The sequence below is a fragment of the Tauraco erythrolophus genome, chromosome 9 (genome assembly GCF_009769465.1).
Source record: "Tauraco erythrolophus isolate bTauEry1 chromosome 9, bTauEry1.pri, whole genome shotgun sequence".
Classification (NCBI taxonomy): domain Eukaryota; kingdom Metazoa; phylum Chordata; class Aves; order Musophagiformes; family Musophagidae; genus Tauraco; species Tauraco erythrolophus.
The window spans coordinates 24,005,331-24,028,602 of NC_141473.1; the positions used below are offsets into that span (position 1 = coordinate 24,005,331).

General features: G+C 40.4%; 1 protein-coding gene across 1 annotated transcript in view; it reads left to right on the forward strand.

Annotated features, from left to right (window-relative positions):
• Positions 1 to 23,272, forward strand: part of ZSWIM8 (zinc finger SWIM-type containing 8) — a 66,506-nt gene that overhangs the window by 27,374 nt on the left and 15,860 nt on the right. Inside the window, 13 exon segments of the mRNA XM_086616732.1 lie at positions 246 to 340; positions 6,758 to 6,930; positions 8,667 to 8,774; positions 11,642 to 11,723; positions 13,071 to 13,191; positions 13,549 to 13,750; positions 14,620 to 14,795; positions 17,144 to 18,152; positions 18,653 to 18,784; positions 19,734 to 19,913; positions 21,205 to 21,388; positions 21,957 to 22,055; positions 22,954 to 23,078. Coding sequence (XP_086472858.1) covers positions 246 to 340; positions 6,758 to 6,930; positions 8,667 to 8,774; positions 11,642 to 11,723; positions 13,071 to 13,191; positions 13,549 to 13,750; positions 14,620 to 14,795; positions 17,144 to 18,152; positions 18,653 to 18,784; positions 19,734 to 19,913; positions 21,205 to 21,388; positions 21,957 to 22,055; positions 22,954 to 23,078 — 2,686 coding nt within the window.

The window sequence follows — 23,272 nt, forward strand, 5'->3', positions numbered from 1 at the left end:
TGTATTTCAGAGCCTTAGGTTGAAATTCCTAGAAATGCCAGTGGCTATAAACTCAGTTAGGAAGAGACCAGTGATTTTTATGGCTGAATTGTAATGGAGAAATGGCAGAAGAGAACTTGACTTTGTTTTAAAGATTAGGATAAGAAGGATTTTTCAAAAGCCATGCCAGCAAAGAATGCAAGAGGATAATAATGTGAAGTTTCTCAAAAACGGGCTGATCTTGACATGTTATGTGTATCTCGCAGATTGTACTCGTGTTTGGCAAACGGCAGTGCAGATGAGTTCCAGCGAGGGGAGCAGCTGTTCCGGGTGAGGGCTGTCAAAGACCCTCTCCAGATAGGTAAGAGCATTGCAGCTCCATGTCTCTAGATATTTCAAATTCCTAAAACCATATCTGAGTTGGACAGCAGTGGTATGACCATGTCTCAAAACGAGCTTTTCTGGCATCCTGGACCAAACTCCCTACCACATGCATTCTTTGTAGTGTCTTGAGCTAAATACTATGTTTATTTCAGCCTCAATCAGCTCAGCTGTGAAAGTGAGTGAAAAGCCAGAAATGTTCTGGAAATTAAATCCTTAATCTGTCTCAGCATTTTGGAAAAAACTGGGTAGAATGCCTTGGTCTCCATAATGCTTAGATTTCTCATTGATACAGAGAACTCGGTTTTCTAGTGGTCTGATGAAGTGAATTCCTTGCCTAAAGTGCATATGTGGCAGAGAGGAGGTTTGCAAGGTTTAATTGTTCTTGTAGCAAAATAATTTTAATATTACTAATACAGTTACTAATGTAGTATTTTGGCAGAAGAATATCCCTGTTGCTGGACAGCTGGTTTTATTGCTTCTCCTCACTTATCTTGTTCTTTTTATGTTTTATGGTTATAGGGACTAATCTTATCTTAAACAAAGAATTGGACTCTGCATTTTTCACTAAATCCTTTGAAGTAAAGAGGAATATTGAATTGGCTTTTCCAGTGACAGCTGTTAGACAGGAAGGCATTATATGAAATAAAGACACTAGAATGTTAAGGTGGGCCATGTCAATCCAATGCAGATATCTTGTTTTTTCTGCAAGTATAACCTTCATATTAGAATATTAATTGGCATGTGGGAACTGAACCTAGTTGTAATAATTAAAATGATAATATAAAAAGCTGTATAATGTTAAGGAGGAAAGTTCCTGTATTTTCTTGTGATGAGAGATAGAGGCTTCTATGGGCCTGTTTAGTTGCTAGTACCAGTAGTTAACTCTCAGTGATCAGTGGAATGAGTAAGTTTAGGTAAAGGACCCTCAAAAGGGGAATAAAAGGAACACATACTGTAAAAGTTTGGGGAGAATGAAAAGAGGAGATAGTCATTGAGATACGCAAATTGCAAGAGACTAATGAACTGTTATCTGAATATCGGGTAAAATATGCGAAAGGATTTTACCTAGTCTGTTGTCTACTGTAATAACAATAGCAGAAATTCTTGGGAGTGGAAGTGAAGTACTTTCTTATGTATAAGGTATATTGAGTTGTCAGTGAGACCAATAGTAATTTTGGAACATCAACAAAATTGAGCTAAATAGGATTAAACTGACTTTTGAATGCATTCATAAGCTCCTGATGTCAGGACTGAAATGCTGAGAAGGCTCTGAGGCATCTGATGAACTTCAGGTAGGCAGATGTTTGAGAGATAAAATGAGTTAAAATGCAATTGGCTGAAATTCAGTAATTCCTGGGATTTTCACAATGGAAAAGAGCAGAGTATTTAATATACAGACTAAGACTGTAGTCGAAACTTGTTTCAGTGATAAATTAAAAGGCAAGGAAATGTAAAGCAATGTAAATGAACAAAGGCTAGGAATACTAGTGTAAAACCTGTGCTTGGTTAAAGAGAAGGGGAGTAGGGAAAAAGCAGAGGTAATGAATGATACAGGGGAGGAACTTCTCAAGTACGTGTAAAGAAACTGGGCTTCTTGACAAAGGATTATGTGTGTGGCAGGGAAGGAAGTTAACTTTGTTTAAACAGTAACGTTTTTTTCCTCCTTAGTAGAGGAACTTTATCTAATGGAGGGATTTTTATTTTTTTTCCCATGAGTAGCAGCCCAGAAGCTGGGCAGCACAGGTGGGGTAGATATAATTTCAGTCATCGACTCCAAATGATTTTAAGGTGTGTGGTTGGAGTTTTGGGTTTCAGATACTGACAAATGGGAAAAAAAATGCAGGAAATGAAGCAGCCCTTGTGTCGTGGATTAGGCCGCTCCAGCAACCGGACCACCCCCCACACACAGCCGATCACTCACCCTCCCCCACCCTCAGGAATGAGGGAGAGAATTAAAGGAGAAACGGGAAACCCGTGGGTTGAGATAAGAACAATTTAATACAGATAAGTAATACACAGTGTAGATGCTCACCACCCCCTCTTATCCGCAGCCCGTCTCATCCCGAAACTGCAATCCTGGACGAACGCGAGGCCCCGAAATAGAGAGAGGCAGAGAGAGATAGTACTCTGAGGGTGGGAGTGCTGGAAGAAAGAGGAAAAAAAAAGGCAATAGAGCAAAAGCGCAGCAAGTGCAAAAGAGCAAAAGCGGCGAAAGAGCCAAAGCGCAAAAGCCCTTCTGTCCGGCTGCCCCTCACTTTTATACTGGGCATGACGCTGCGTGATATGGAATGCTAATTGGCCAGTTTGGCCCTCAATCTTAAGTTCCACCACAAATCACAAGGGGAATTGTGTCCCCCTTGTCCCAGCTATGCTCCCCCCTTATCCTGCCATGCTTCTGCACTCCGGCACACTGAAAAGTCCTTGGAGTCTCAAACATCAACTTGCTACCAGCATTCTTCTCAGAGCGAGCCTCTGAGTAAAACCAAAACACGGAGCTCTTCTAGCTGCTAAAAAGAAGAGCTAACACTGTCCCAGCTAAAACTAGGACACCTTGAGAGGCGATTTGATTTGGAGGGGGATTGGGCAGTGCATTGTGATACTCTGATCAATAGGACAAAGCTTGAAATGTGCTTTGTGCTCTTTGTCCCATTTCCCTTTACAGTATAATATTTTTTGTCCACAGGCAAATACATATCTTTTAATTTCTGAACAATAGCACCTCTTCATCACATTCCAAAAATTGACATTTTTACAGTGTTCTACTGTATCTACACAAAGAGTTGGCCTTTGTAGACCTTCTCCTGCATGTTCCCTTTGTAGCAGTCATATACCCATCTCCTTGCACTGAAGACATTATTGCTGTTCTCAAATAGGTGTGTTGTAGTCACTGATTTCAGGGACTTTTTTTCTATTATAGTCTTAATTTCTTTAGGAAGGCAGCAGCAGGTTCAGTCTGGATTCTAACTTTGCATGTCCTTGAATAGTGTCTCTGAGTCTCCACTTTTCAGAGATTCTCCTATCTTGGTTTAAAGCAAATAAATGTCCAAAACTGACTTGCTTTAGTTCCTGTCTAAAAGCTTTTGTTCAGCTCTCATTTTCCCATTTCTGTTAGTCCTGGGAAAGACAGAGAAAAAAATTCTTAAATTCTGTGCAGAGGTGTGTTTGCTATCATTGTTATAAAGGCATCAGAACTACCAAATATCAATGAAGAAAGCTTGGAGAGGCTGTATTGCAAGAAGCATCCTTAGCGGGGTGTTGTTAACTCATAGGTCACTTAAATCCTTTCATTCCAGTTGCTTATTGAGTAGCTTGGAGTATTTCAAATCCGTGCATTTCCACCTGAAATCATGAGGACTAATAGGACATCAAAAAAACGAATAAACAGACCTGAAATTTCACAATGATAAAATAAATATTAAATGCAGAAGACATTGACGTAGCTATCCTAAAATTCTCAAAACTGGATTTTAACCAGTGGGAAGCATACATTTCTTTTGGATACTTTTCCTGAAAGATTTAAGTTTTAGGGGTAGAGCAATGAGAAGGATAAATTATGGACTAAAAAAGAAGCCATCTCCGTTTCATAGGACCTAATCTAGGCTGCAGTTGATTATTTCCAGCTTTTACATTTGATCCATGTGTCTTAATTGAGTATCAGAGGGGACAGTGTGCTGCTACCCCTTCTTTGCTACATGATAAAACCTGCTCGATGGGTGCAGTCACTCCTGGTGCTCTGTGTGCATGGTGAGTGTGTTGTACAGTATCACGCATCCTCTGAAACATTGGTGCTGGCTGCTTGACATATTTGTTCTGTACATGATGGTAAATCTGGTGCTCATAAGAAGCGTAAGATGCACTTTCTGCCTAAAAAGTCTAAGTGCTTTCACAGAGGCACTAAGCTTGCTCTGTGCCCACAGTGCATTTAAGAAAAATGGTAGCCAGGGGGGTGAGACTCCTGGCAGAGCAATTCCTCTGGCCTGCAGCTCATTCTCGAGGTCTCCTGGCAGTGGAGCTTGCCAAGAATAGGGTATAGATCTTTTTTTTTTTTTTCTGGTGGGCTACGTGCAGTTGCAGAATTAATGCTACTGGTACATGCAGACGTTTTTGTGATGTATTGTGATGCATGGAGTAGATAAGCTGTTATCAGGTAGTGGGAGCAGGAAGTGGTGGAAGGGAAAAACATTCTTTTGGTCTCCATGATGTGGCTAGGTCACTCAGGAGCGCAGTAGATGTGATTCTTGTCTTCACACCTAAGCGGGAGGGTAAGAGCTGTGGTCTGCAGGAGAAGACAATAGTTGCGCTTGGGCTGTAAAGTACAATTTTATGACTGTTTCTTTAAACAGTATTGTATCACTCCAGAATGGTCCCCCTCCTAGTCACCTTTTCAGTCCCGGCAGGTTCAGACTTTTGTATGCTGTGCAGTGAGCTGAGTTCTGGTATTATTCCTGGTAAAAGTAATCATTAATTTAATCCAGAATTTTTTCCCGGTATGGTTTCCCATGCCATCCCACAAACAGTTGTTCAGTACAGCAAGACTGGTGGTGCAAAAGAATTGGGCAGAGCTGCTTGAAGTAGCAGTGTCAGTGGCAGAACGTTCATCAAGCTACAGTTTTGAGTTGACGCTTATGATATGTCATGCTGAAGTCCTTAAATTTTCTTTGTCTCTTTTTATAACTGTTCTTCCCCTCTTTGCATTTAATCAGTTAACTGTCTTTATAGGCAAATAAAAACTTCGTGGTAGGAGCTTGGTAAGAGTGCATAGCTATGACCCATTCTTTTCTAACACCTTTTAAATATTACTTTTTCTCAGTGAAATAGAATTGCTGTAATTCCAATTGTGAAATGCTTAATTTGCTTTGTGAAAATTAGGGCATTTTGGCGTTAGTCTGAGATACTTCTAGTATAACAGAAGGACTAGCTGAACAGTTTGGGTTGTATCACCCAAATGTGGAACATAAATCAGACTGGCAGCTAATAATAAGCAGGGCAGTAATTTTGTGGTGAATGCTTCCTTTTGTTTTGATTCTGTTCCAATTGCTAAAATGGCTGAAGAATTTGGGTGGCATTATGTGTACTAATCAAAATAATCACCCACATCAGGAAGAGGATTTGAATTCTGGTGAACAGGAGAAATAGAAAGGTTAAGCAAGGTAAGAGCAAGTTTGTATTGGCACGGGGATTGTATTTTGAGGGAGAAATAGCGCACATTGTTTTAAATGGGATTTAGCAGGTCACGTGCACTCGTGAACACCACCATTATTATAATCTCACAATATCATAACAGAAACTTAGTAGTGTGGATTTATAATGTATTTCCCTGTGCTGATGGTGGAGAAACTGTTTCAGTCATCTGTCCCAAGACACATTTTTTCACATAAGGTAGATTTTTGAACTGAATTTTATTTATGGCTTTGATACCCTTGATGCTTTCTGAGCTTCATTAAAACCGAAGTTGAGACTAGCAAAAAATTTCTGAGGCTGATATTTGTTGCTCTTAGAGGATAATTAACTGGTGATAGGGATGTTCAAAACAAGTAGAAGATTCATGTTCCTGATGGCCTTTTCCTGCTCAAAATATGTGTGCCTCTGGATAACTATTATCTGTAGAGGAAGCTGCATTATGAGTACAACTGGTATGCATTGTTACGTGAGTTTACACAAAGCCAAGCCTCGTTAAAGTTCTTTATCATCCTGCCTGAGATGAGATTCATAATTTATTTGTTTGATCACAAATTAATGGGGCTGGATTCATTCAAGTTTTATTGCTGAAATTTCTCTTTTCCATTGATCTGAGCAAGAGAGGGTTTTATTTTCTGGGTACGTGGTTTATAAAAGTGGGATATTTGCAAAATTGCAAGGAGGTACATCATTTGCGAGAAATGAAGCCACAAAGTGAAAGTAAGTGTTCAGGTGTAAGTGCTGCCTTCTTTAGTTCACTGTAACATTGTGAAAGTTGACTGACTTGGAAATAATTCTGAAGTCACCTGGCCTGTTCTACACTGTTCCTAGAGTTAAATAACATAGAAATCACACCGAAAATATGTATAGTCCAGCTTCAACCCTGTGATCAAACCAACACCCACTTTTCAGTGATGACTTCATCCAGTTCTGCTTTTCTTTGTTAATTTATTTATATAATTATTTCTATTAACATTTAATGTATTAAAAGCTGGTATTTCTGAACCTTTTATAACATGCTATGTCTCTCTGCTAATATTCTGCTGTAGCTGATTGGGAAGAAACAAGGGCTGGAGTCTCTAGATCCATGTCCGTCCCTATATGGATGTCACTAGACATGTTGTTTGACTGCTTAAATGGCACGTAGCTAAATTTCCGTGCTAGCGGAATCTGTCTCCCAAGCACCAGAAAAGTAACTCTGGACTTTTTTTAACAGGTTTCCATCTAAGCGCCACTGTGGTACCCCCACAGATGGTGCCGCCCAAAGGTGCGTACAACGTGGCGGTGATGTTTGACCGATGCAGGATCACGTCATGCAGCTGTACCTGCGGAGCCGGGGCCAAGTGGTGTGCTCACGTCGTGGCACTCTGCCTCTTCCGGATACACAATGTAGGCCTTTAAATACTGTTCTGCTCTCCCCTAGGCATCTTCTCGAGTCTCTCCTCATTATAGTTTTATGCAACGTGCACTCTCTTTAGGGAAATTGTTCTTGGCACTTGGGTTGGTTACGGATTGTGCAAATGTGCGCTCACAGTTGCAGATTGCAGAGTGAATTGTCTGAGGCTCTGAACTGCAGAAAGTCCTTTGATAATGCACAAATTGCTAAGGGTAGATACAGGGTCCTTTTTGGTGCCTTCCTTTTTCTCATTTAAGCGCTAGAATTACTTATTCTTTCTTCGGTTCTGCAAGGAGTGAAAGGTCACCAATAATTAGTCTTGTTGTATTAAATGTCTTTGTAAATATGAGATTTGAAAGCTCTTTCAGCTGATGATTGTTCAGAGCACAGAAGGAAAGTAATTTTGATCGCTTTTGGTCTTTATGTTCATCAGTTCATTTTAACACATACTGAGGCAGAGAAGTGTCATTTTGACTTGTAGATTTCAAACAGTCAGTTAAGTTTATGTTTCTAGTTGACTGCTTGTATTCTGTGTGGCCTAGTATAGAGTGAAAAGTCTTTCTTATCCCAATGAACTTCAGGTGAAAATACATAGAATCAACATGAAATACACAAGTTGACGGTTCAGTCTTGCATACAGATCAATTTCCTCAGTCTTTGGGAAGCTGAGAAATACATCTTAAGGAAGGATTAAGCTTGAATGATTGAAAGGAACAGAAGATTTTCTGCTGTCACAGAACATTTTATAGCTAACATGCTAGCTCCAGATTCTATGGTCAATTGTAATAGGCTTAAACTGATACTCTTGTGAAATCATTGGAATATTGATATACTTTCTGTACAGAGTTGGCAAAAAAATGGATTTTGCTTTGAATTATTGGTTCCAGTTTAAAAGGTGGATATGGAGAGTGAGGATAGGAAACATTTTCATTTACATTATTTACACTCAGAAAGTTTGGACTCTAAGAAAAAACCCATTCTTTTCCCTCCAATCCTTTCTCCTATCTGAAAAATGATAGTGAAAGGATTTTCCTGTTTGTATATATGGACTGCTGACACTAGCAAGTTACAAGCCAAGATATATTGCTCTATGTAGACAAATCAGTATCGGAAGCATCTTTATTATCAAACTGCTCTTGCGTGTTTCCAGGTTAAATTTTAGGTAGGTGCCATTTGAGCATTTTTTTTATTCTGTAGAATGTAAAAGGTTGAGAAACTAGTGGTGGTTTTGGTTTTGTGTTTTTGTGTTTTTGTGGTTTTTTTTCTCAACTAAGTTGTTCTAAGACATGGAAAGAGGCTGATTTTAAGATTGAAGAAAAAAAACCTCTAATGAGATAAATGAGGTGATTGTGATTCTATGAAACAGCCCCCCACAGAGCCGGTTGGTTTGCCAGAAGCTTTAAGAATAATGTCCTATTTTAGAGGTTGGTTTGTGAAATCCCTGCCAGTGTTTGTGCAATTGCTAGCAACAACAGATCTTAAGCACAGCTGTTAAAGCAGTTTCCTTGAAAAGAAATTCTTAAAACCAGTTTTTATAAAGCCTAGACAGCTTATTTGCATCTTTTCTGCAACACATCACATAATTATAGAAAAAAAAAAATATTCATCAAGACTAAGCATGATATTCATCAACATAGCTACTGTTCATGACACTTCATCCATTCAGTGGACACAGCTTCATTAAGTCTGACCTGTTAATGGCAGTTTCTATCTCCTTTTCTTTCTTCAGGCATCTGCAGTATGCTTACGAGCGCCTGTTTCTGAGTCCTTGTCTCGACTACAAAGAGACCAATTGCAAAAATTTGCTCAGTACCTAATCAGTGAACTTCCACAACAGGTAAATGGGGACAATTGATAGGACTGACTTCTTGTTAAGTTCAGTTATCTGTATTCTGGGTCAATTTATATGATGTCTTCTGTTGCCAGATAACTAGTTGTGCTATTTGATTGTGAGTTACTGGGAAGGTATTCAGTTCTTGCCCTTTTCAGGTTTGCTATTCTATTATTTGACCTTTTTTTTCATTTTTGCCGAGTAAAAGATTAGAAGTGTCCTACAAGGAGGAATAACAGTGACAGTTATTAATATTAGTGTGAATATGCACTTAGCTTGTAGAAGATCAAACACTATAAAATAAATACATGGTGGTGAAAAACTTAGGTCAGAACAAATCAGGTTGCTTCTTTTTTGTGTGTTTGGCTAGTTAAGAGGAGAAGACTACCCAGGGGATGTATTGTATATGCCTTAGGTGGGCACTTTCTAATGCACCCAGTTGGTGACTTTTTGACTTCCCCCAGTGTAGCTTCTTGGTGATTCGTAAGAATCATTTGGGTTATGGAAAGTAATAGACATGAAATGTCGTTAGTCAAAGGCAAAATCTGCTCTCTTATTCCTTAGATATTTATGTTGTTCAAGGTCAGGTCATTTATGTCATCTGCCTAAAACACTTGCACAGAATACACAAGAATACCTAAGTGATTGTGAAACGTTTGCTTTAAAAATAGAAGGGCTTAGCAACTTGTTTATACTGGTTCAACCAAAGGAGGGTGAGAAAAACTGACCTGCATGGGTATTTGTCGCATTTCAGTAGTGCATGCATAATGTCTTAAATAGAAGTTAAATTACTGTCAGCATGTGCCTAAAATTCATATTGTGGTGCTGTTCTTGGGACACTGAGATATTCTATTGCTAAAATGTCCTCTAAATTTCCTACAGAAATACTAATCTTCTTATGAGAGGAAATACAGGAATCATGTAATATGAAAGTGATAGAAAAATACTGCTTTTTTGTTGTTGAGAGTTCAGCCCCAATAGAGTGTGTTTCTTACTGCATTACATAACAAACAAAGCTTTTCTCGGAGCTTTATGTCACATAGTCCGGTGCTTAATAAAGGAGGGTTTTGAAAGGCTAGTAGTGGTGCTAACTGTTTTCTGAATGGCATGCAAGTTGTTTGCTTTCAAATATTCTGTATCTGCTCCTTTTTACAGGGTTTGTTTCTCCTTTGGTCATGTGTACCAGCTGTGCACCCAGGAACATCTGGATTATTTAATTTAATTATTACTATCTTGCCGGATAATCTAATGGATGATGCCAAACAAAAGATGGGGATTTATTGGCAGATGTGTCTTAACCTGTGTTGTGTAATTTCCTTGAAAAAGGCAACATGTGCCTCAGACTCTTCCAACAGTCTCACTCCTGGTCTTCAAGATTTCTGAGTGGAGATACATAGTCTGATACCTTGGGACACTGTATTTTGACTACATGATGTAGAATTAGGATAGACTGTACCATGATTCTGGTTTATTCTTTCTTTCTAGCTTGTGATTTACATTATGGTACAGTAATATAATGCTGAATTACTTGCAAGTGTAAAGGGATGGTGGTCTCTAGGAATGCAGCTAGAGATGATGATGTTTTTCAAAATCTCTGTAGAAAGTGTTTTCCCTGTCTACGAAAATGTCAGAGATTCTGAGCAGCTGGAATTTAGAACCCAGTTCTTCTCCCAAGATCTGTTTCCCTTCATGAAGCCAGTACTTCTATGCCAACTAAATGTGAATATTTTGGCAAAAATGGCTGGAGAGTCACTGCTGGTCCCTGATACTTCAACCTTAAGGTGTGACATTGCCTAGACCTGTGACTTTTCTGCTTTGCGGTGACTTTATGTAGTAGTGGAAAAAGGTACAAGAATAGCTTAATGCTGAGTTTGTTTCTTCAGGTGACTCAAATGCAAAATATCCTTCTGAAGCATTGTTTTTCTTCCATCAGTTTGAGATGAGTCCATGTTGTTTGCAAATACAGGTGTACTGAATGTGCCTTGCTTTACAGTGTGGTCTTTAACCTCAGCCGTTGTGCAGAGAGAGGCGGGGGGGATATCAGATGTTCTGTCGCAAGTTGTTTAAATCCTAACCATATGCCTAACCTATTGTAAGCGTGCATGCTAAAGGCTAAATGGACCTGCGGTTTCAGCCCTGACTTAGTTTGGGAAAAAACACTTTCTACTGTGCATTTTTCTTTCAAAAAGAGCATGTTAAGGGTATATCTACTTAGGATTTTGCAGTCAGGTGTGAGCCTTCTCTGCCTATGCTCTGAACTGTCTAGAAGCTATGATTGCATTAGTTTAGTGCTGAAATTGCATTAGTTTACTATTGACTCTGAGTTAATATATATATATGTGTTCTCTTTGCTAACAGAATGGTAAAAAAGCTAAAGTCTCACCAAAAAGTTACATACGGATGTAATTTATAGTTTACTTCTTTGTTCCCGTTAGCTTGGATTTTAGAGAAGTGATTTAGGAACAAGAAATAAAGAACATTCAAAGTGCAGGAAAATGGTGACCTTGACTGCAGTCCCTTCCATCTCTCTCAGAATTTGCTGCAGTATCACTCTCTGCGGGCTCCCTACTCCTCAAGAAATGAGAAGGGAACTAATAACCTGTGATGCTTTTGTTTACTTCTTAGCATGTGAATGCAGGAAGTAGGCATTGGGTAAAGGTTTACTTTGAGAAAGGAGAGGAGAAAATGTAACTGGTTTGCTGTTTTATAATCTTTAGCACCCTCTATTGTCCTTTCTGAAAACATGACTGTGTGAATCTGATACTTCTGAAATTATGAGAGTGCTTCAATCATGAAAATCCAGACAGAGCTTTGGCTGGGTGTATCAGGATAAGAAATACTGTGTATGTTGAAAGTTTGCTTCGTGTTTTCAGATTCTTCCAACTGCTCAGCGCTTGCTGGATGAGCTTTTATCTTCTCAGTCTACTGCCATCAACACAGTGTGTGGAGCCCCAGGTAACCTTGATATATCTTATTTCAGTAATCTGTCACAGATAGGAAGTGGATATATTTCCATTGCTGTGAGTTTCTGAACTGATGTATTACCATGTAGCTGGGATTGCAGGTGGAGGTCAAGGAAAAGAGATAAGTACAGGCGCTTGCATGTATATATGGCACAGCAATAGGCACTTGCTGTGCCATATATACATGCACAGATGTGTATATATATATACATATATATACACGTATTCGATGCCTCAGAGTGTATGCAGAGGAAGGGAGTATCAGGCAATGCACCTTTCTAACCAGAGATTTTTCTTTTTAAGTCAATATTCGTTATGGTCCTGGAAATGTTGGTTGGAGGGGGACCTCACCAACCTCCTACTTGAAACAGGACTGTTTGCAACACCAGATCGGATTAGCTGTCCCTTGGGCTAGCTTAGCCAAGTCTTGGTTACCAGAGATGTTACAGAGTATTCCTATTTTAGTGCTGTATTACCCTTTTGGTCAATAACTTTCTCCTAATGTCCAATATGAATACCCTTTTTTTTATTATCTTCTACTACCAAGAAGAGTGTCTGCATTGTGTTTGTGATTCCAAGTAGTTGTAGGCTGTTAATGATCACTCCTCATGCTCTCCTTTTTAGATGATATTTGTCCATCTTCCTCAGTCTCACCTCATAGGTCATGTGCTCTGTGCCCCCAACTATCTTCATACCCCTCCACTGTATTCTCTCTGGTTTCACAGTATCATTCCTGGTCTGGGGGACCCAAAGCTGGGTACAGTGTTCCAGGTGTAACTTTACCAGTGCCAGGTAGAGGGGGATAAAATAAGTTCCTTAAATCTACTAACTGTGCTTTTCTTAATATACCCCAGTTCACAGGTTGTTCGGTTTTTGTTGTGGTTTTGTGTGTGTGGTTTTTTATTTTTATTTTTTTATTTTGTGTTTTCAGTGAAAGTTTGCTATTGATTTGTGTTCAGCTTGCCATCCACCATAATCGCCAAACCATATCAGCTACTCAGCCATTTGGTTTTCAATCTGTACTGATGCATGGGATTTTCTGTCCCAGGTACAGAAGTTTACATTCTTCCTCACTGAACTTCATGAGGTTTCTGTTGGCACAGTCCTTGACCAGACTACCTGGTTGTAGTGCTACCATTCAACATGCCAGCCATGTTTCCTAGTTTAGTGTTGCTGGTGGTTAAGGTAATGTTATGATAACATTTTGAGATAGTTCTGCAACAGTTGAAATAAACTGAGTAATGCTGCCTGTAAACTCCCTATAATCTCTGTGGTTGGACACACAGAGGAAGATATCTTCAAAGCCTGCTGACTGTAAATGTGTTATTCTTTTGTCAAGATCCCACTGCTGGACCTTCTGCATCAGACCAAAGCACCTGGTACTTAGATGAATCTACTCTGAGTGACAACATAAAGAAAACTCTTCATAAATTCTGTGGACCCTCTCCTGTTGTTTTCAGGTACACTGTTTCCCATTGAAGGGAAAATGTCGTATTCATGTAATCCGTAAGCTCATTCGCTGTATATCCTGTAACCTTATGTGGTGCCATGAACTGAAGGATGCTTAGTTTGATCACTCTTCTGGACTGTATTTTTGCATAGCTTGTCCAATGTTTTTTCCGTAGAGCGCACTGTATTTGCACAATACCTTGATTATGTGGTGTTCTCAGTCTCGTTATGCATCCTCTCTTTTAGGTTATACGTCTGTCCCGTTTAAGCTGCAAATATACTTCTGGATGTAGAATGTACTCAGGATTTTTTATGGCTGTGATTGATTTAATTTTTTTCTCATCCCTGTTCTTCTGTTTTATCTACAGTGATGTGAATTCAATGTATCTCTCTTCCACGGAGCCACCAGCTGCTGCCGAGTGGGCCTGTCTCCTGCGTCCCCTGCGAGGAAGGGAGCCTGAAGGAATCTGGAACCTGCTTTCCATTGTGCGGGAGATGTTTAAGAGACGGGATAGCAATGCAGCTCCTTTGCTGGAGATTCTGACTGACCAATGTCTCAACTATGAGCAGGTATTCAAATCTCTTCGCTCTGTGTGTGTGGGGGAAATTCTGGGGAACCATGCTGAGCCAGTGGCTGGTGCCATGTGTCTGTACAGTCTGTAGCTGATATTTTTTTTAACAGTTTGTATGCATTATGAGCATGTGCTTCTCCATGCTAAAATGATGTTACAGTTTGCTCTTGTGCTGATTTAGTGATGGCCTGGTAACGCTATATCCCCAAAATACCTCAGTCCTTTTAACATGAATATATGGAGTCTGAACTCTTTTGTTCAGCACATTTGATCTAATTTCTGCCCAGTCAAGGTGATTTATTGTAATGTTTGTTTTTTTTCTAGATAATGTACATCACATATGAGCTGTCATCTTTATGTTGAGTGGTAGAATCTCAGATTCTTTTGTTATTTTTGTAGATGATGTCTTTTGGTGGGTTTAAGTAATAAATTTTTTGACATTTAAAAAAATAGTATTAGGAAAAAGGCTTTTTTTGACAGTTTGGAACACTGATCTCACTCTGTAATATAAATTGCAGTGTAAGTTTCCTTATTGCTCAATCACATTACCTCAGCTTTGAGCAGGGGGAGGCAAATGCTTCACTTCTCACACTTCTTCACTTTTTGCCTGCAAGTGTGAAGGCATCTAGTAAGAGAACCTCCTGTGAGTATTTTGTTTTGTGGGCACGTGCCTTCTAACTGGAGAAATTTTGAGACGCCCTTAGTTCTCCCAAACCAATACTGCTTTAATGCTTATAGTTATTTTGGAGTCAAATGAAAACATGGTATGAGCTACAGATCATGTTTCCTTGTAATTATGAGGTTAAATGAGAGCAGAGATGAGGTTCTTGGCCACAACGCAACTCCACTGAACATTTTCCTCTGCAGATAACGGGATGGTGGTACAGTGTGCGAACATCCGCATCACACAGCAGTGCTAGCGGCCACACAGGACGCAGCAATGGCCAGTCAGAAGTCGCTGCTCATGCTTGTGCAAGTATGTGTGATGAGATGGTAGTTCTTTGGAGGCTGGCTGTCCTTGACCCAACTATTAGTCCACAGAGGTGAGCACCAGAATCAGATCCAGTGATATTTCTGTGATATTCAAGCACGCTCAAGAGTTTCTTTCTGTAGATTTCTTGTGTTTCTATCATTACCTTATTACCTGTTCAACCATTAGTCCTTCTGGACTATGTGCTATGTAAGGTTCAAGAACACTATTATTACTTTAATTGCTATTGCTGCTCACTTTTAGCAACATCATGTAGTGTGAATGATTTGTTTTCTGAGAGCTCTTTTTTACATATGAGTGTGATTCTGCATTTCAGTGTCTCAGTGGACAACATTTCTTTGAATGATAAAACTGGCTACCAACAAGTTTTAATGCTTTCTAAATTAAACTATTAAGCAGTTTAATGGATTTCTGTTTAGCCCAATCATTCGCTGTTGTCTGTTTCAAGATGAACCATTTCTTGCTTTTTGTCCTCTTAGGGCTTTTATTCTCTGCAGTATATTGGTAAAACAGTGTTGCTGGTGTATGATTTTCAGTCAGTGTTTTCAATTGTCTGAGGGAAAATCGTGAGGCTTCTGCAGGTTTCTCAACCATATTATACCTTGATGAATCACTGCCATCTTTATTTAGCACTAGTTAAATAGCGGTGGAGGTACCAAGGGCTCATGTTGACATATTGTGGTTGACATTGTAGACTAAATGTACCAAACAAATTATTACAAAGTATGGTGTGTAAAATGTACTGAATTAGTTTAATGTGCTATAAATGCTCAGAAAAAGTTATTCAGAACAAATGAAAACAGGATGATATTTTTCAATACAATTACAAATTAGCAGGATTTGCTTTCTGTGAATTGTTGCGTAACATGGATGAAATGCTCTATCTATTTGAGGTACATCAGGAACACTAAGATAGATGCAATTTCTGTCTTGTACAGTTTACCATATGAAGTAGCTAAACATAGGAGATGAACACAAATCAAAAACTGTAGGAAACTGGGAATGGGGCTTAAAATAAACACAAACATCAAACAGATCACACAGAAAACCATAAAAGGTTTTGGCTTTTAATAAAGTATGAAGTTGTGCTATGTGTATTCACATTTGAGTTATTTGACACAGTTCAAATTTGCTCATATCTCCTACTTGAGCTCATGCATAATTGAAATGCTTCTGCTTGATTACCTATTCTCCTGGAGTTTGAATAGTCACCAAGAACAACTCTCTTCTATTCTTTCCAGTGAATCATAAGGCAACTTGCTACCTCATTCCTCATATTACCTTTCCTGAGTAGTTTCCACTTCTTTTTTCCCCTTCTGAAAATCCTCTCCTTGATTAAGCCCCACCAGTCTGCTCCATTGTTAACTCATTTCTTTAGTGGACAAACAGAAGCAGTTCATTTTGTTTAACCCCTTTTGTCCTAATACCCTTTACATCTAAACTGGGTCACTCTGTTTTGATTTGATTTTGCTAGAAAATCTAAGAGGATTGAAGTGTTAGGCTTGTACCTCAGATCTCTGAAATCTGTGGCAGAAACAAGATGACAGTCAATTGAGTGCAGTTTCTAGAAATGTCTTTTCCTCTTCTTGAATTAGATCAGGCAAATGTGTAATCCATTTAGACTATGTTGTTCATATGCTTAGACCCTATGTGAGATTTGGAGCTGGGAAATGCAGAAATGCTTTTTTCTTCCCGTGGTAATATGGGGCATGGGACTAACTGCTGTGTAATTTAAGTGTCTATAACCCTACCTGCTTACTTATTCCTCAGAGTTATTTGAACATCAATTATTTTTGTCTTGCTTGTTCTGTGCCTATGGCTTGCAACAGTTTAGTCTCCTGAAGACAGCCTGCTAAAGCCTAAATTAGATTGTTGGGCTCTAGATAGGCATATCAGGGTAAAAAGGTAACTGCCTGGGCGGTAAATTGGGTGGTCCTGTCTGGCATTGTACTTCCCTGGGTAGGCTGCTCAGATTGTACTTGTGAACATCTTGACTGGAGTTGTTCCCAGGGCTGTTTCACAGCTGATGCAAACTGTTTTATGAATGATTCCAAGAGCAGTTCCCCGTGGCACTCACTGGTCTCAGACTGTTGAGGCTCGCATCACTAATACCTTATCTGAGACAGGTAAGCAAACAGGGCAGAGAGTATTTAATTTTAAACCTCCTAGTTTGTGTCATGCTTTCATGTTGTTACCGTTCACATTTTGTTTCTATATCACGGGCTTGTCTAGGACTTGCTTCCTTTTTTCAGCCTGTCTTCTTACTAATGCTATCTATATTTAATTCAGCAGAAGATTTTTCTGACGAAAAAGAGGAGGTGTTCTGTGGGTTAAGAGGTGGTTTGTCACAGATACGTTTTATGTCTTCTATCTAACCTGTCCTCTTACTTCTTCTCTTAGGCGCAGAGACCTTTGCTCACAGCTCAGACAGTGGCAGCTGAAAGTCATAGATAATGTGAAGAGGGGTCAGCACAAGAAATCACTGGAGAAGCTCTTCCAGGGTTTCAAGCCAGCTGTAGAAGCTTGTTACTTCAACTGGGAGGAAGCTTATCCCATTCCTGGGATCACATATAGCAGCACTGACAAGAAGAACTCATTCTGTTGGGTGAAGGCCATCCAGCAGAGGAGCTGCCGGTTGCAGTGTGCAGAAACTGCCTCTGAGGCTGGTAGAACCCATGGACAGGAGCCTGGGGGACCATGTCTACAGCCTGGGGACAGGCTGCGTCCATCTCCCCAAGAGCCAGCAGTTCGTCCGAAGGAACTTACTGGAAAGCGGAAAGTTGTCTCTGAAACACCACAGAGGGTTCTGAGACGACTTTCAGCAGAAGGTGATAAAGCCATGTATAAGACTGCAGTGGGCAAAGCAAAATTGCCAGTGAGCAAAGGCTTGACCAGTAAACATAGTGGGAAACGCCGCATGAGCAGTGAAGACAGCTCTCTGGAGCCGGACTTGGCAGAGATGAGCCTGGATGACAGCAGCTTGGCTCTGGGGGCAGAAGCCAGCAACACATTTAGTTTTACGGAAAGCCCATTAAGCAGGAGCTACAGGGACACTTTTGAGGAGGATGGTGGGGTGTACTTCTCTGAGGGACCTGAGCCCAGCGTCGGGAGCAGTTCCATGGCCAAGAAATCGCCCAAGGATTCTGTGGGGGAAATGGGTAGTGGTGATGACGACCTGCCTTCTGCAGATGAGAACAGCGGTGGTGTGGACCTGAAGCCAGAAGAAGTGGGAGAGAATGGTGCAGCAGGGGGAGGGGATGATGGAGAAGATGATGATGATTACCAGGTATACTATCTGAATCCACAAGAGGTAGCCAAGGAAGATGATGACAAAGCTGAAGGGGGAAATGAAGAGGAGCAGGATATATTTGCTGGTATAAAGCCTCTGGAGCAGGAGAACCGGATGGAGGTGAGCTCAATCTAGTTCAAAACACTGTTTTGCGATTTTATATATTGTATAGATCACGGTCTCTCCACCCTCCTAGCTGTCACACCTAACCTAGTATGTTGTTAAATGAAGTGCTTAATTATAATGTCATCATAACCCATTATATCATAAGGTATCTACAGTCTTAATATAGTAGTATCACACACGTCTGTTTCCCGCAAGCCTGACTGCCTGTTTCTGTGCATGGAAATAGTTGTAGTCAGTCAGTTTGGCTTTTAGAGGTTTTGAGTTATTCTCTGATCTCTTAAAGCCCTTGGAGGGAGAATGAGACTTAATCATGGAAGAAAATGCTTTTTACGGGAGTACTTAAAGGGATGGTGGTGGAGGTCCAGGCAAGAAAGACTCTGAGAACACCTGCTGCTGAAGTTAACTGTGAATTGCGTTTGCAGAGTCTTTGAGGCATGTGGTTTGAGTAGTGGGAGGAACGTGGTTTGAATACAACCATCTGCTCTTTCTTTCAGATCCTCTTTGCCTGTGCAGAGGCCCTCTATGCACATGGATACAGTACTGAAGCATGCCGCTTAACCGTAGAGCTCGCCAGGGACCTACTGGCCAACCCGCCAGATCTCAAAGTGGAGCAGCCACCAACTAAGGTAGAGAGAGAGCTGGTCTAGTTTTGGGGGTAGAGGGTAAGTTAGAAGGAATGTGTGGGATGGATACAACGGCATTCCCAGGCATTTCTTATTTGCTGTGATTCCGGGCCCTTCACCGATGTTTCCTCTGAGTTGAACTTCTCTGGATGTCGTTAATGTGCCTGATCACTCTGTGTGTGTGTGTAAATAAAAGGGAGAAAGTGAGTAAGAGACCATTCAGCAGGACTTGGAGTCATCAGAAACTCAAGTTTAGGTAAAAGTTTCTTCACTTTTCCTTATGCTTCAGAGAGAAGCTTGACTTGTGTGTTAAAAGCTGCAGCTCCTTTAGGAATTTATTTTAAATCTGGTTGAACAAAACACACTATTTAACATCAGCTTCAAAGGATGCTTTCTTTAAGAGATACTGCTACTGTGTGCCGTGAGATTATACAGCAGCCATAAGAAGTCTTGATTTTTGTGCAGCTCTGTGCAGGTGACCTGCCTGTTTCTTGTGATTCTCTCCAAAATCTTAGTCTCCTCTTTCATAATGTGCACCCCTGGAAATGTTAAAAGTTTTACTATTTCAAGATAGGGGGTTGGAGAGGGAAGAAATGAGCATAAACTTCTGGAAAAACACTTCTAGTGGCATGAAGCAGTGTTCGTTGTATGGAAGGGTTCCCTTGGAAGGGACTGGCATGCAACATCTGCTTGCACAGCATCAGTCCAATAGTGGACATATGTCTTATCAACAGGCCAGCTCTTCCACTGTGTTGTGCTGGGACGAGATAGGGGAAGGAATGATGTTCATCAGGAACCACAGGGATTTGTGATTCCTCAGCAAAGGGAGTAAAATTTAAATGTGTTTTATTCTTTTTCCTGTCTACTGATTATTGCAAAGGGTAGGAGGACAAGCATAGAATCATTCAAGATGTTTAGGAAAGTGTCCTGTAACAAATTCCTCCTCAAACAGGGCAAAAAGAACAAGGTATCAACCAGCAAGCAGACGTGGATGGCAACCAACACCTTGTCTAAAGCTGCTTTCCTGCTGACTGTGTTGAGTGAGCGGATGGAGTACCACAACCTGGCCTTTCGGATAGGAATGTTTGCTCTGGAGCTGCAGAGACCACCTGCCTCTACGAAGGCTCTGGAGGTACGAAACATCTCAAGAAGGCAGTATCCATAAGCAACATTGTGTTGCTTCGATGCTTTTGCTCATGTGGTTCCCATTTCACCTCCTGCAATTTGGTTATGCTTTTATATGTTTCCTTAAAAATGATTGCAGTGGGACTAAATGGATTGTGCGCGCATTGCATTGGCGCACATTTATCTGCCATAAAAGTGATTAGAAATATACTTCGTTTGAGGTTACCTTCATTGATAGGAAGCTCAGACCTCTTGTGCCAATAGGCCTTTGATTTAACATGAAGCTACAGGCTTGAAAATACTTAAACGAGTACAAAATCTTTTACGAATATATTATTTCAATTAGAACAGCTTACTACTTTTCTTAAAACATGTTTCCATTTTGCTTGGCTAATCTGGGGAAAGTAAAGCTATTTGTAAATGGAATCGTCCATGGTGAAGTGGTTTGAAACTTACTCCTTAGGGTGAACTGGTGCAATTGTTATATGTTTGAAAGTTGTTGCTCTTGCTGATATCTTTTTGGCAAGTGAACACGTGCACCCTGCAAGCATATTATTTTGGACACTGCTCGATTACTGTTAGGCTTCCTGTTTAGAGGAAATACGTGTCCAATTAAGACCTTGTCTGTGTGATTTGCAGCCTCTTTGCTTTTCACTGCAGGGTTGTGCAGGCCCTGGAGGAGTGTATTGTTGTAGCTATCCACCAGCTACACTTGTTACACTGATTACCTGTACTTCTTATGGTCTGATTAGAAGACTGTGAGATTGGCAGTCAGCTACCTAAGAGAAAACAATCACTTTCCCATGTTAAGAATGGAGAGAATGCAGGAATGGCACAGAGTACTGAAATGTGATGGTCTTCATCCTGATGGCATGCGTGCTGCCACTCCGTGCCCATTCTTCTGGTAGTCAGTCCTGGTTTTCTCGAGTAGGTATATTACTTAACAGAGCATCCTTTTTTCCTGCAGTTAAGAGTAATCACCTTTTCCTCTGACTTATCCAGTCAAACACTTCTGATGTTCCTATGAGATCTGATGCGTTTTTTTCTATATGCAACTAAAGAGTGATCACTTGAGTGAAAAAAAAAGATGTATAAATATGAGACAAGACTTGGATTTGAAAATCTGTGTTCAGTATGGACAGAATGGTAAAGATGGCAGGGTGCTAAGAGTTGCTATTATTTAATGATCCACTAAAAACTGTTTCTGTGCATCAACATAGTTACAGAGAAAAACAGTCCACTGTCCACAGGGCCTGTGCTGATGACAGCTTCTTCCGTTTCTTTGTGGATACTACCAGGTGAAGCTGGCGTATCAGGAGTCTGAGATTGTAGCCCTCTTGAAGAAGATTCCTTTGGGCACTAATGAGATGAACACTATTCGAGGAAGAGCTGAAGAACTGCGAGAAGGGACGTTATGTGATTACCGTCCTGTCCTGCCTCTGATGTTGGCTAGCTTTATATTTGATGTCCTGTGCACTCCAGGTACTGTCTGCTTTGGCTCGAGTGTGCAAAGGGCATGTTCTGAGATGCCAGGTCTTGAGGGGTTTTCAAAGAGAAGCTGTCTTCTGTATAAGAACAACCTAATCTTGATTCTTCACATACTGTTGCTTGCTCTGCCCTCCATGTTGCTTTAGAGGTACTTTGTGCTCCAGTGGAATTGTCTCTCCTTCTGCTTACATTTTAAAACAACTGGAAACTTACCACATTTCAGCACTCTGTGTGTTTGTAAAATAGTTATAAATGACTGACGTTTCTACTCTTATGCTGGTTATATTCAGAGGAAGCTAATAAAAATGTAGTATTTTAAAAAGAACACAACAACCCAGGATTAGAAGACTGACTTGGTAATATACCTGCCTGGTTTGGAGCCTTCTGAGTTTAGAGAGAGAAAGGGAAAAAAAACTGAGACAGTGCTGTGGTCTTGAAATTGGTACAAGGCTAGGAACAGGACCACAGGAAGTTCTGCAAATTCAGAAAGCTCTCAGAAATGTTTTTTGCCTTTAGGTCCTAGTTTTGAAAGCTAAGCACTAATTCTCTTGTCTTCTTTCAGTGGTTTCTCCTACAGGCTCTAGACCTCCAAGCCGTAATTGGAATAATGAAATGCCTGGAGATGAAGAGCTTGGTTTTGAGGCAGCTGTTGCTGCTCTTGGTAAGAAAAGTCTGTCTTCATCCATGTTCTGCATCCTGTCTTATTTCAGATGGTGAGAGTTCGAAGTTCACTTCAGTTTGGTGCAGAAAGGAAAGTGTTTACACTGTTTGACAGAACCAGATGCAGAAGGATTCAGCATGCCAGGGTTGAGGTGCCTTTGCAAAGCTGTGAAAAATCGAAGCGGGATACAGGACAGGAACTGAATGTTAATGTAGTAACATGAATTTTAGCTTTCTTCTTGCTCTTTCATCACGAAAGATGTGTTGCCTGGGTTTTATTGGGGATGGACAGTTTCAGAAAACAAAAGGCAATAATTTCAGAAGAGGTTAGACAATGGTAATGAAAGACTACAGAAGTACTCTCAAGCATTACCATATAATTCAGAATCTTAGCATAATACTGTATTCTTGCCTCATTTGTCACCTTCAGCAACAAAGCAGTGATTGTATATACTATGTTGGCAATACTGTATGCCTGTTTTAAAGCAGCATGCAAAAAGGGATAGAATGGATTAAAGAAGGCCTGTCCATTGTTACCTCATGTCTGAAAGGAGAAAGATGAGTTCTTCATGGTGTGGGAATGCTAGCTTGTAGCAGCTGCAGAAACTGGAAAAGTTTATTTCAAGATGGAGTTGTGAGCTTGCCTGGACTCTTTTCCCATGGCATGTTAGGATCTGGTTGTTCTAAGAGTTGTGGCAAGCTCAGTATTCTGGGGACAGACAGCAGCTCCTGTTTATTCATGACCTATTTCTGAAGTTAAGAGAAAAATAGGGGGGAAAAAAATATTTGGTCTGTGACAGAAAAGTGAAAAAAACAGACTGAGGTATATATAGTGCTCAAGCTGTAGCGTAATCCCATGGGCTCAGTTGTCTCTTCATCCCCTCTTTTCTGGCCTGCAGGCATGAAAACAACTGTCAGTGAAGCAGAACATCCTCTGTTGTGTGAAGGCACCCGAAGAGAGAAAGGGGATCTGGCACTAGCCCTGATGATTACTTACAAAGATGATCAGTCTAAGCTGAAGAAGGTGAGTTTCCCTTTAAAAGGGGAGAGGGAAATGCAGAGCAAACCATGTTTGGGTTTTGATGGATTTGATAGTTTTGCCAGTGAGCATAAGTTGCTTTGTAACATACTGATGATTTACAAGCTGTGTGGTAGTGTTTGTGTTCTTCCACTGATGCAAGATCGGATTGCACAGTGCGCATTGCCCTGGAAGAGGCA